This window comes from Neodiprion virginianus, chromosome 4, assembly GCF_021901495.1.
Source record: "Neodiprion virginianus isolate iyNeoVirg1 chromosome 4, iyNeoVirg1.1, whole genome shotgun sequence".
NCBI classification, from domain to species: Eukaryota; Metazoa; Arthropoda; class Insecta; order Hymenoptera; family Diprionidae; genus Neodiprion; species Neodiprion virginianus.
Window position 1 is genome coordinate 15506058 of NC_060880.1, and position 13740 is coordinate 15519797.

The 13740-nt window shown below is 33.5% G+C and overlaps 2 protein-coding genes across 22 annotated transcripts in view; one reads left to right on the plus strand and one right to left on the minus strand.

Moving 5' to 3' along the window:
* The window catches only part of LOC124302743 (CLIP-associating protein 1-A), a 29599-nt gene extending 26181 nt beyond the window's left edge, over positions 1–3418 (plus strand). For 16 of the 19 annotated variants that reach the window (XM_046759228.1, XM_046759229.1, XM_046759219.1 and 13 more), the window contains one exon: positions 6–3418. In XM_046759228.1, the coding sequence (XP_046615184.1) occupies positions 6–212 (207 nt within the window). In that variant the 3' untranslated portion in view covers positions 213–3418. The remainder of the gene's footprint in view (positions 1–5) is intronic. The other 3 variants (XM_046759222.1, XM_046759224.1, XM_046759238.1) reach the window with 1 other exon arrangement.
* Positions 3419–6532: 3114 nt separating this feature from the next.
* Positions 6533–13572, minus strand: LOC124302745 (uncharacterized). 3 transcript variants are annotated; one of them, XM_046759239.1, is made up of 11 exons: positions 13178–13572; positions 12638–12700; positions 11820–11948; positions 11606–11740; positions 11377–11534; positions 10541–10606; positions 9951–10101; positions 9686–9886; positions 8975–9614; positions 8535–8811; positions 6533–8456 (listed from the first exon to the last, which is right to left on the minus strand). In XM_046759239.1, the coding sequence occupies exons 1-11, from the start codon at positions 13250–13252 to the stop codon at positions 8321–8323; spliced, it is 2031 nt and encodes a 676-aa protein (XP_046615195.1). In that variant the 5' UTR covers positions 13253–13572; the 3' UTR covers positions 6533–8320. The 3 variants fall into 3 exon arrangements, with proteins under 3 accessions (XP_046615195.1, XP_046615196.1, XP_046615197.1); XM_046759240.1 differs by lacking the exon at positions 13178–13572 and adding an exon at positions 12778–12903; XM_046759241.1 differs by lacking the exon at positions 10541–10606.
* Positions 13573–13740: the final 168 nt, after the last annotated feature.

The following is a 13740-nucleotide window of genomic DNA, read 5'->3' on the forward strand; positions in this document are numbered from 1 at the left end:
TATTGCAGGCTTACGACGACAGGGAAAGTACCGTGCGCAAAAGCGCGGTCTTTTGCATGGTCGCAATTCATGCCGCGGTAGGCGAAGAAGTCCTGATGCCTCATCTCGCCTCGCTATATGGAAGTAAATTGAAGCTGTTGAACATATACATACAACGCGCGCAACAGGCTAATAGTCAGCCGGCAAGCCCACGTAACAACAATAAAAATTAACCGATAATCAATCAAACAACTCTCAGAGTGGCAATACTCAAACGATTCGCTCGATTCGGCGCTAAACATGAGCAAATGTTGTTCGTCAATTATCTCAGTAAATCAAATCCCTGAATGGAACTTTCATGTTATGAAATTCTTATACAAGAAGAAACATCGTCGCTAGTGCGGTGAATCAAAAAAATAGGGATACCGGGAAAACGACCGATATCAAACTGTCGATACACAATTTTCGAGTGACTTATTTATAATTAAAAATAACATTTTCATAATTTTGAATTTACAGTATTGTATTTGTTACTTTTGTGGACTATTATTGTTATTATTATTATTATTACTGTCATAGCATATTCGTATCGTCAAAAGGTATTTCGTGATATTATATTCTACACATTGTCATCCGCATGAACAACGGGATTGAAATATGTTGGAGAACAACAAAAGGAAGGAAAGAACTAAGCGTATATATGCATATATGGAAAATGTAAACAAAGGGAAATTCGTGCCTACGATGATACGTATATTCATTCGATTCCGCGTGGTTAAAGTTTCTCTAAACTCACAACGTTTAAATTAAAATTCCTTTTTCTACCCCTTGTGTGTTTTAATATGAACATAAAATGCTGAACATTCGAAGAGGTCCTAGGGACTACTTATACGATACTCACATTTGTACTTCTCCTTATCGGAGGATTGCACGCAAATTTTTCTCTAAAGAACAAAAAAAAAAACTAAAACGGGAATTAGTTTTTTTTTCAGACAGACACTCGTAAAGGCACTCGTTATTTATACTTCGTACATAGTTGTGATTGGTTTCAATGGGGATACCTACAAGTATACGTAACACCTGTCAATGCATACCTGCTGGACCGATCCCCCCCCTGTCCGGAAATTGAAATAGGTTTTTTTTGTCGTCTAGCGTGACGTTGCATCATTGACTGTAATAATGCCATGATTTTGATTTATGAATATCTATTATTTTTCTTTCTTGTTGATTTTCAAATGTGTTGTCTTGTATTCCTGAAAGAATCCTCTGAGTTGATGATGAAGAAAATCATACTCCGTTGTGATCATATTTTACAAATTATGAACAGTTTATTTGTAAATAATTTAATTTGCTTTCATTTCTATTTTTATGTTGACGTAACGTTGTCAAATTACAGTTCATGGTTCAACATACCAGTTACTATTAGAAGTAGTTAGATTGTTTTTAGGCGGCTTGTGTGTGTGGGCATTATTTGATTGACATTGGAAAATTGATGCATAATAATAATAATTTTTTTATTTTCAACAATTTTTATTAATATTTATTTAAAATTGATGGAAACATAAAAGGGAAAAAAACTACAGCACTAAAACAAAAAATCATTTGGAGAAAGTACGTGCAATATGTTGATTTAAAAAAAGGAGGCACCATAAAGAATAGTTTTGGTAATCTCGATTAAGAAGACATAAACTAAAATGGAACAAAATCGAGGTAAACAATATCCAAACTGATTCTTATCAAACTGAGTTTTGTTACACGTGTATTGGGTTGTCTGTGTTTTGTAGTAATATTGGGCTTGGATAAGATTGCAAGATTGTGATTTTGGTGGAGAACATTATTTGACGTGACGCGAGTAGAAAGGAAAAAAATATGGATACTATCCGTCAAATGTGCTAGTCAGAGATTCTTAAGGGATGCATAAAATAATGCAAAAAACACTAAATATTAGAGGCGTATACATTGTATAGTCGGAAATACGTATGTAAACTTAGATAAGCGAGAGAGTGATAAAAAATGAAATTCGTTTTACGAAGATAGTAAGTAATTAATTAACAAATCAACGAGTTGCCAATATTGAAAAAAAAGAACGCAAAATCAAACATAAACGTAACATTATACACATGCTCTACACATACGTTTAATTATTTCCTGTGCCATTAACTACTTTGTTTTTCTGTACATTTTTTCCCCGTCTTTAGTATTGTGTAGCATCATTTTTCCATTTTTTTATTGTTATTACAATAGAACCTCGGTTATGCGAATTAATTGGAATCGAGTGTATTTCTGATAACCGAAAATCAATTTTTATTTTGAGGGATGATAATATATACAACACAAATTTAAATTGACTAACAGTCTATATTAAACATCTAAATACGTATTGAGCCTCTTTCAAACACCGAATGCTTATTCTATCACTTTGGTTTTATATAGTGGTCCATGATCAATTGACGAACAGCTGCTACACATTTTTTGGCAAGCAACAATGTATGTTTGGCACCAAGAATGTATTTTTTCAGCCAACGTTCGGATAATTGAGAGTTCGGATGAATGAAGTCATAGTTCGGATAATCGAGGTTTCACTGTAATTGATAGATAGCGGTATACCATGTAATTATATTAATAATAGTAGTAACAATGTAATGACATTCGTTTAATATACCTTATATGTAATCTAACTCAAAGTTTAAAACTTTTTAAAATCGGCCGCGAAGTGCCAAAGAAACAATATTGTGTAACACGAAAAGGGCGACACTTTTAAGTTTGGTGAAGAAAAAACGGTGACGGACAGAGAAACAATTGAAATAACTACTCCAAAGTGTTTGTGCGACATTAGATTGTAACGTTTAAGCAGTCATAATATTATTTAGAATTTACATAAGCCTTTGACGTAGTTAAGTTAAATCGATTGATGATCGATGTAAATACACAGTTACAAATTTGTAATTTATAAAACTTCCTTCACGTTCTGAGAGTTGTCGCAAAACTTGCCAAGACGACACGGCTGAACATAAATGCGACTTAACGTCTACGAAAGCTTTAGTGAAGGAGGGGATCAATAGTAAATGTAGTTCGAGATTCGTTTTTGTTCTTATTTCCTTTGGTTATTATCAGTAATGAAAGAAACAACATATTTCATAGATATTTTGAGTGTTACTAATTTCTTTGTACACGTTGCACGATGAAACCATAGTGAAAAATTTCCTCGATATTATATCTCATATCGGTATATTCGACTGAAATTATAAATTAGATTAGAAGTTTGAGAAGAAAAAAAAAAAATTATTTAATTTTTAATATTTTTCTTTCTTTTTCCTTTTGTATACATCTAACCTTAACAGTGGCATTTCCATGAAGTATTTCTTCATCTCATATTTATAATATAGAAATAGAGATATAACGACAAAGAAGAAGAAGAAGAAAAAGAAGAAGAACAAGACAAAGAAGACAAAGAAGAATCTATAATAATCATTTTCTATTTAAAAAAATATAACATTAATATAAATTTACCAGCGTACGTTAATAAAAATTTTAAAAAAAGTAAGTAAATAGAAAAGGCCGTTATTCCAAAGGGCATCTTTGCGCTGAGTCTCTTGCGTAGCACGCCATAAGTAGATTGAAAATATATAAAGAAATGAATAGATCAATCAAAACAGGTAATGTCATTGAAAGAAACAGGAAGTGGATTCTGTTGGGCTTGGAATGAAAAAATAATATCATGGCAACAATGTCTTGAATACACATCTCGATGTTTACCAATTGTGTATATCTGTATACCTATATATATGTATATTTATAATATATAAATATATACATATACACTGACCGTCTAATAGTAGTAAAAAGTAAATAAATGATTCGTAAGAAAATACTAATATAATAATTATTATTATTATTTATGACATTACAATGTTAATTAGCTAGTAACATAATTAATGTAAGGTTGTGTAAAAGGAGGAAGGAAGACTTGAAACTTTGAATGGGTGTAATGGCGAAAGCCTCGTTAAAACAATTTATGATTGAAAGCTTGTTTTGTTAAGTTTTTTGAGCACTATGATTATTATTGTAATTCATTATTATTAATAATACTACTTAAATTAAATGTAAGAAGTGAGAGAAATAAATACAAATACTACTTAAGGTTCGATAATATTGAAAGGAAGAGTACATTTTTAGATGATGGGACATTATATTCTTGCACAAGTATTGATTCTATTCGTTCAAACTTTGCATTTATCAAAATCGAGTGTCATTCATCACCGAGAGAACTTATTTTTATCGTTTTCTTCCTTTTTCATTGCTCATTGGATTTTCGTTTTCTTTTTTTCCTCCCTTCTAATTTATGTTCAATTAAAAAGAAATATTAACAACAATTATCAGTAGCGCGCAGTAATTAGTTGGTAAGATTGTATGATAAAGATGGTCGATAAAATTCTTTTATAAACTTGTCATAATCATTAAACTTATGGTACATACATACATCCATGCATACATACATGTATGCATGAATGCATACATAATACTTTTGCATATATCTTGACAATGCAAAAAAGAGCAAGCTCAGGTAAAACACTTTATCCGTAGAATTTATACAAATATACTTTTTACGCGGTCGAAGATTGCGTACACAAAGATGATATAAACATTACTGCAATTGTTATTCTCTCTATAAATTGCGATTCTTTACACCGTGTTTTTTGTTTTATGTTATGTATATGTGGTTGATTCTAGGGTGGTATGTTTCAAGTTTTAAGTAATAAGAGTATTTTGTATCATAGAAATGTAATTTGACCAAAATGAAAAATTTTTTTTCGTATATTTTTCTTTGCTCCAGCTATTCATTTTTTTTCACATCAAATAGAAAAGAACAAAATTCTTCATATTTCGTAACAAAGGAAGAAACACGCATTTTTCTTCGCATGACGATGACTATGGCTTACTATAATTTCTGTATATTCCACATGTGGTGCATATGAAAAATTTATATTTCTCATTATTCATAATGCAAATCGGAAAATCTGAACACTAGATTGTTTAATGTTGAATGCAATTTTTAGTACGTGTAGTTTCTTTTCATTTTTGCCTCTGACGTGCAGTATATACAAATTTGCAGTATGTACAAAATCTATATACAATTTACAGTATATACAATGTTGAATGCAATTTTTAGTACGTGTAGTTTCTTTTCATTTTTGCCTCTGACGTGCAGTATATACAATTTAAAGTCGACTCTAGACTTTTGTGCATCGTATTTTATTATTTCATCTACATATAAAAGTAATACTGAATAGAAAAAAACGTTAAAAAAAAATCACCTTTGGCTCAAGGAACAGCAATAGTGATGTCATAGCTTCAAATGTTTCAACTCTATTCATGAATGCTCAGCGACATTATTGAATATTTTGGTAAATATACCTTTGTATTATTGACAATTCTGTTCAAGGAAATCACGCGAATATTATGATTTCTCATTCCTTCTTCTAACTGAAAATTGCCAAAATTCATGAATAAGCCTGTGGCATTTTTTATTTCATTATTTACACTGAATCTTGACAAATTTGAACTTTTTTCTTATGTTATTTTTTTTTAAGCGCTGCAGTACAATAATTTAACGTGAGAAACGAATTTTTTTTTAATCATGATTTCTCACAATGCTATAACATATTTTTTACATACTTGATGTAATGTGCAAACCGTTAGTCCGATGTTAATCTCAATGTTGCTGAGTTATTTATAGTAGGTAAAGGTATGCAATGAAATTTGACAAAAACAATCCACAGAAACGTAATAATAAATAAGTTAGTCTAAAAATTATACACAGAATGTATTAGCACAATAAACACTACGTAATGATCCTCCGTAAACGAGGCGACATTATCCACACATATATACATACATATACATATACAGCAAAATTATCATCGCAATGCATAATAGTTTGTAATTCATGACAGGACTTTTTCACGCTAATAATTTGAAAAAATATGTCATTATAATATTACTATATATTATTATATTGTATTTGCCGACTTGAGATAATAATTTATACCATTACAATTTAACATTAGGTAAGTATGTAATTTTTATTTCCGAGAATATAATTTCAAAATCATACTAAATATATGTATCTAAGTATTTAATGTTGTACTAAAAAAAAAGGATAGGGTGAAAAAGTAATTTTTCTTATTCTTTTTTTTTTTGTTTATTTGTACTTTAAATATGATAGTAATATATTTAATTTTAACTTTTTAGTGGGAGGTTTTGTGATGATACTAAATATCATATATATATATACATAGTTACAATTCGTTATACATGATAGATTAATTTATGGCTGCATTAATTTTTTTTCGTCATATTATTGCCTAGTGAAAAATTATTATTAGATGCTGAGTGGCATTAAGCAGCAATTTCACTCGCAATATCATTTATATTGAAAACAAATGCTGAACTGTTTGTTTCTTCGGTACTTGTTTTTTAAATGATATACGAATTTCTCTAATTTTACAATAAGTACTTGCGCAATAAGCCAACTGATTTTTTTTTCCACGGAACGATTTACACGAATTCAATGAAACCGTTACAGGAAAGAATATCTTACATCGAATTTCAAACTCTAACAACTAGAAAGAAATAATTACAAAAAATTGAATTGAATCATTTGTTTGCATCTTTCTTTTTTTTCACTCGGAATATTCCCATACCTATAGCTGCCGTGTTAAATCTTGATGCCAGAGCATCTGACTAAATTGATGTATAACGTAGAGCTAAAAATTGTCAGTCTACTATTAGAGGCGAAGTTTATTTAGTGCCGTTATCATATGGACGCAATAGTGGAAAGAAAAAAATTAATCGCAACGTTGAATTTTTGCACGATTGAAAAATTTGAAGATTATGTGTTTATTCAGTGGAAAAGTTCAAACTTTGTAATTTTTAATATTCAAAGGCTTGCTCGAACGTAGGAAGACTTCTGCAACGTATGTTCGTGTGTTCTAAAATACCTGACACAGTGTTATTTTATTGAATTGTTTTATCGTTCAATTTCGTTTACATCGCAAGATGTAGATTTATGCGTTCGATAATCATTTGCTCAGTTTCATTCTTCTTTGCTTTTATTTTCACAATTTAATAACTATTCTAACAACTGCCGTGTTTAGTTCTATTTCTTCTGGGACTCACTCATTTTTGGGTACGTAGCTTGTAATAATTACTGGAACTGTGTACGTGCATAATTCATTTCATAGGTTTTTTTGATATTTGGTGCACGTGCCCTTGTATTTACGTTGTCTTGTAATGCATAAAGAAGTGCAACGAACATAATAATAATTCTTAAATAAATATTAAATAATTTTTAAGTGTATTCATACCTACATACGTCATTATTTTATTTTATTTTTTTTCAATATATTAATTATTTCCTAATTTTACAATCTCGACTAATAATTAACTGTGATTTATCTGTTATACTTGGATATTTTATACATTTGTGGCATATACCTCTAAATACGGAGGAATGCATAATTTGATCACCTAGCATTGACTATAATTATTATATTGCTTTTTATTAACGATGTATACTATCTATAAATATACCATAAATTAAACGTCAAAAGACAACCGATACAAATTATTACTTATTATTTTTACCTATTAATTTCTTCTGTTTTTTTTCTCGTCTAATTAATTAGTCTAGTAATAGACATAAGTTACCAGAAATTTTGTGAGGTTTCCAACACATTTTTAATTCATTGTGTTCAAGCAGTTCACAATCATGTGATGGTAAAATATGCCATTTTTTCTGCTACTTTTCAATAATGCAGCAACGTCGCCTGAACATGTCAAGTGTAAAATATTATCTTTCAACGAGTCCCGTCGACATTTGGGTGATTTTTCACTGATATGGCATAAATATATCATTGTTTAAAAAATTATCAATTTCGTTTGTAAAGAATTCAATTTTTAGCTACATCTTTGTATACAATTGGTTAGATAACCATCAATGATTTAAGTAATTTACAAATGGAATTCAACTCTGTAAAGAAAAGTGACCAGCACTGAAACGTTTTATGACGCATCACTGCAGTGTTGAAAAAATAAGATTACGAAATAATTCCATTGAAATAAATTATTATGCACACTATAATAGTAGTAATAATAATAATAAGTTAACAAGGTACGATAGTAGAGGACAAATTAAAGTAATGGAATTTTACGAGAAGCTTAAATGAGACCCCAAATTGCAATCTATTTGTTCGTCTGGTCAATAAATTATCGTTATTAAAAATTAATTTCTTTAATCATGTCGCAATTCGTTGGTCGCAGCGATTTCACGTAATGAGAATTATTGCTGCTCCTGGAGCTGCTGGAGCAACGGACAAACTTCTACCAACGGAGTGCCAAGGATCTCTTGGCAAACTACGTTCATATCTTGTTCCATCATGAGCGAAGATATCTGATCTTCGGTCAGCATTTCAACACTAAATAACGTAAAACAACGAAGACATTACATTTTAGAAATTTCATACCGTGCTCATTTATATTCTAGATGAACAAACCTGGCCAGACTTTCACTGTCGGACGTCTCCTCCTCAGGGTTAAGGTAACTCATACTTTTCTCAAGCGGACTTGGCACCTTCTTTCCCTTAGCCTCGGCCTTTTCAGCCTTGTCTGCCTTTTCCTTGTCCTTTTCAGTCGCCTTGGGTTCACTCGATCGTCGTTCAGTTAGGCTGGATATGTTGAGCATCATCATTCCTTGATTCAGCAATTCTTTGACACGCTCGCCCGTCCCACCACTCCACAAGATGTCCAAAGACTGTCGACGGCTTGAACTAGCTGTAAATATACAAAGGAAAAGGAGCACTGATTCTGTAGGTATTGTAAGTAGTATTATTTATAAATAGTAATGTAAGTATTGCTGTGATTGAAACATGATCGATCAATTAATTCAAAGTGGATTTTACATGAAATTCTGGATTTTCAGCGAATTATTACTCACTAGAACTACTGCAGCTCGCGTCTCCGGCGGCCGAACTCCTGGAAATCCAGTTTGCCAAACTCGAGTCAAGTTTGGCTCGACTTTTCATTGATGGGCTCCTCGTAACCTCCGATTTCTTATCATCGTTGATCGTGACGTCGTGGACTCTGGATATGGCAGGTAAAGATTGTTGTGTAACTAGTTTCTTGCGAATCTGTTCCTCTTTAACCGGCTGAATTACACTGTCCGGGATCGTCGAGTTTACAGCCTCAGGGCTAAAGTCAGTTGGCAGCGGTTTGTAGGGTATGGGGTCGTCCTCGTCCGAGTAAGTTTCATTGTTGTAGCAATTTTCTTCAGGTGAATTGTTCAGGCTAATTTCCGTCCACTCATCACCGTTTTGTAAAACCCCGTTCACCTTCTTTTTCTTCTCCGAATCCTGGGGCGATATTATTTTTAGCTTTTTTTCTCTTCCCGAACTCGACGATAGGTCCGATAGCTGCGGCGTTGACGTGCTCGACTTGCTCGGCATTGCGTTGATATGTTTCACGTCCATTGCCGCAATACTTCGAGGCCTGTCTCGTTTTATGTATTTCCTAGGCTCCGTTGACGACAGGTTCAAATTACTTAAGCCTAAGTATTCTGAATTGGGGTCGTTATCAGGCTGTTAAAAAACCAAATCCATTAATTTTTCTCTTCCACTCTCGAGCGATACTTGCGCCCACTGATACTCACCCTCGTCGGCAGCAGGCAGGGAGGATGTGGTCCCATTCTTTCCGGCAATCTCAAATACTCATCGCTTGTGTAATCCGTGCTATCTGGTGATCCGGTTTTGCTCGAGTCTGTTGGTGTAGCAGTATTCGTTTGGTTCGAGGAATAATGCGATGAGTCTCCGGTTCTATTTCCAAGATAATCGGACCCGTCGTATTTCCGTGTCTGCAATTAGTGGACGAAGAAAATTCAATTCAATTGTTTAAATCATAACCATTGCCAGACATACCCTGTGAATTTCATCGCTAATTCGCTCCAAATTCCGCAATGCTTCGGCGTATGTCATTTTGGCATCAGCTACCGATCTCTCCAGAACTCCGACCCGCAATTTTTGTTCGTCCAGCATTTGGTTGAAGTGAGCCTTCATTTCGTAGTACGGCCTGCACAGATTATTATTCAACGATTATTTCGTTTGGTTTCTAGTCGGTCCATATTTTTTTCCATCATATTTCTCAGTACGATTTTAATTCATGGGCATATATTAAATGAGAATGTACTAATTGCTACAACAAAGCCCTCGCTTCTTCAGTAAGTTTTAAAAGTAAGCTCAAGATTTTAGTTCGGGTTTCTGGTAGCATGGACGGGAACGTTTGATACATGTTCATTTCAACTAATAGCATATGAAATAATATATTTATTGTACAAGCCAGGGGCGAGCAAGTAAACAAGTAAGTGAGAGAAAGAAAGAAATAAAAGGATTTTTTAATAATATGCGAATGAAAATTTTTGTATCTAGCAAAATAAATCTTAGGTTCTCTCTTTTTTTTTGTTAAAATCTTATATGGAGAAAAAAAATAGAATTAACTCTATCCTACTTACAACATGAGCAAGTTGTGCCTGTAGGCGATACTGTTTATCAGAAGTAAGCTGCGGCGTGCACCCATACTGCCAACATTAACATAATCAGTAAATACTCTAGTTCTACTAAAAAAAATGTAGAAAAAATTATAATTAGGGTTGACAGAAAGTATCAATGAAAAAAAACATTACATTCACATATTTAAAGGTATAAAGAAAACATTCTACCACCATGTGTAATTAGTTTTGTGTAAGTACGTCATGTCTGCGAGGAGAAACAGAAAAATTACTTTTTTCGCATTCAAACAGGCAATGATTTGATATTCATCTGTAACTAAAAATTGTACTAATTATTAATTGGGTATGTTTGAAGAACGATAACTAACCGAGAGTATTTTCTGTATCCCAAAGAATTGCAAGATTAAAAAAAAAATATGAAAATAAAAAGTTGCAATATTTAAACAAAGTTCGTTGTAAATAAGCATGCATGGAAAAAGTACATCATAATGGATTCGAAATAAGGGTGGATTAAAAATTTACCAATTACGTTTGTAAAGATTGTGAATTAATCTTGAAAATAGGAGAGACAAATCTTTTTTTTTGTAATAATTCGAAGACAAAGCATACATTATCAAACTTTGATCTATAATAATCAGTCTCACTATACGAACCCAATACTTCGAGCAAGTCAATGTAAAAAAACACTTGTATGGTGTGACAATATAACATATAATTCATGCGACGTCAAACTACCAACCATATGTAAAAAATGTTGAAAAATTTGTATTTTATATTACAAGCAATCCTCTTGACGGTATTAAATGTTGAAAATACTGCCAAAAGGGATCATCTTATACCTCGACTTGGCTATGGCACGTTTTAATTCCCTCTGAAGCCTCTGAACATTGTGCTCTGCTCTGTGATACGCAGCTGTTGTTTGCCTGTGCTCAACCTCTGACAATGCTCTTTCGTGTTCCGATTCGTTCACTCTGGAAGTTGCGTGGTTCAGCATTTCCTACGTTGGAAATAAAAAAGTTGCTTAAAATATTCATAAGGATTAAAAAGAGGCGATAAAAATAGCCTTACCTGCCAAGCGTGATCAAAGCATCTGCCTTCTGTTCTCAGCCCTTCTTCAGCAAGGTAGACCATTTCTTTGGCGGCGGCGTGCTGACTGTTGGCTCTTTCGAACCTGATCGCTGCCTTTTGCGTCTCCTGCAGAGCCTGAGGATGGAAAAAGAATGAAGGATGGTGTAAAACAGCGTACGATTCAAAGTGGTAAGTGGAAATAAATGTTTCGTACCTCTTTTGCCTTGAATCTTGAATCATAATAGGGTCGCGACTTTTCAATACAAGCGCCGAGCTTTTTAGCAAGTGCGTCAATCTTCACTGTAGATTCGCACAGTAACTGCCTAAAAGTTGCTCTCGCTTCCTGGCGAGGCATGAAAAAAATGTATAAAAGTGATATATACCTCTCTATATGTATGAATTCTAATAAATTGAATATAATGATTGAAATGATTTTTGGGAAGTCTATTTTTTCAAAGATGAAACAGCCAGAAGATTTTCTTTTTCTGCCAGATATAGTAATATTTTATATCAAGAGGATTCAATTACGTTTTGAAAATAGCCATCAATCAGGAGAGTTTTGAAAATAACGACCGCAACTATATCAGCATTGAAGAATAAGTGATTGTCGTTGCAAGCGCAACAATGATAAAACATGTAGTGCGTGATGCGCAGACGTTTAATGTAAAACGTCTCCTGGTCTATTTCTATCTCGAATACAACGACAGTGATTGAGTCACACACCCCCATTATCCATTTGTCTGTGGCTCATGATCAGAGTTAATTGGCTCAATGAAATCTAGTCGCAAGCAGTTCCCAACCTATGTTATGTGTCCCCTGCTACTATTATGTGTATCAATATCATTCTACACATTAGGTTCTCTATCTACCTCTTAATTCTTTCATGCATCAATTCTCAGGTATGTTCAAGCACGGCTGAATTGTACAAAATATGATGGTAAAATAAAAACGAATGAAAGCCAGCGAAATTTGCTCATTTTATGTTTTCTCCTTCAGACGGGCGAAGAAACAGTTTGTCACCGTCTTACTCACGTCTAAGTCGACTTCCAGTTTGTTTATATCATCTGTGGCGGTATTGAGACGCTCCAATTCGATCTGAAACAAGAATAAAAAAATATTGCCACTTCAGGATCTGTTAGGATGTACTTAAAGCAGGGTAAATTGTGCCTTGCCAATTCTTCCGCTTTGAAACGTTCTCCCGGCAGAATCGTACCAATTTGCTCGACCATTAATTATCTTGTTTAAACTCGTGACCTTGCTTGTCGGTTTTCTATCCATCGTTACTTTCACGGATTAGCTCATAATTTTAAATAGAATACCACTTCTTCGCAACTGTGCTGTAATGCTTTGAAATTGTTGGAAATGATCAGAAAAAAAAAATCATAATTACATATTATCCCGTCGCACAATACCGAGACTTCGCTCGTAGCATTGGACAAAAAATCATCGCCGAATTGGCGGTGATAAGGAATTAACGAGGCAAGCTACGGTGTTTGATGAAAACGCGATACTCGAAGCAAATGTCAATACCGCAAAGTGAAGCAGGGCGAAAATAGGGAGGTTCTGCATTACCTGAACTCTGGGATCCACCGCATCGTCGATTCGGTCAGAATCATTATCTCGATCCTTCTGCTCCCGTTCGCTCATTATTACTTACAATATACTATTGTTATAATTAAATAAAGCCTTTTTTCACTATTTTATTTACAAAATTTACATGTCACCCTCTGCATCGTCTGCTACATCAACGGCAGCCATATTGAATCTCGAGGCTCAGGGAACAGACAAAACAATATGACAGATCGTTCTCGTAAACGTCAAATTTTCAGTCAAAATTCAACGGTCCTCCCCCATCGTTCCGTTCAAAGTAGCCATTTTTTCGTAAATACGATTGAACAAGCTGCTACGAGAAAATTGAACGCTTCTTCCTATTTCCGACGCATTTGCTTCACTGTTGCGGCTGATTGCCGACACCCCTCTTCCTCTCATATCTCCGCCTTCTTGACCGGCTGGAATTACCCCGTTCTCGTGTCGGATAATTTGTAATAGGAGTAGAGTTTTTTGCAGTTTTGAAATATTCAATAAAGTCGAGAAGCTACTCAATAAATTCTTCAGTCAATGGCAATAATAACAAG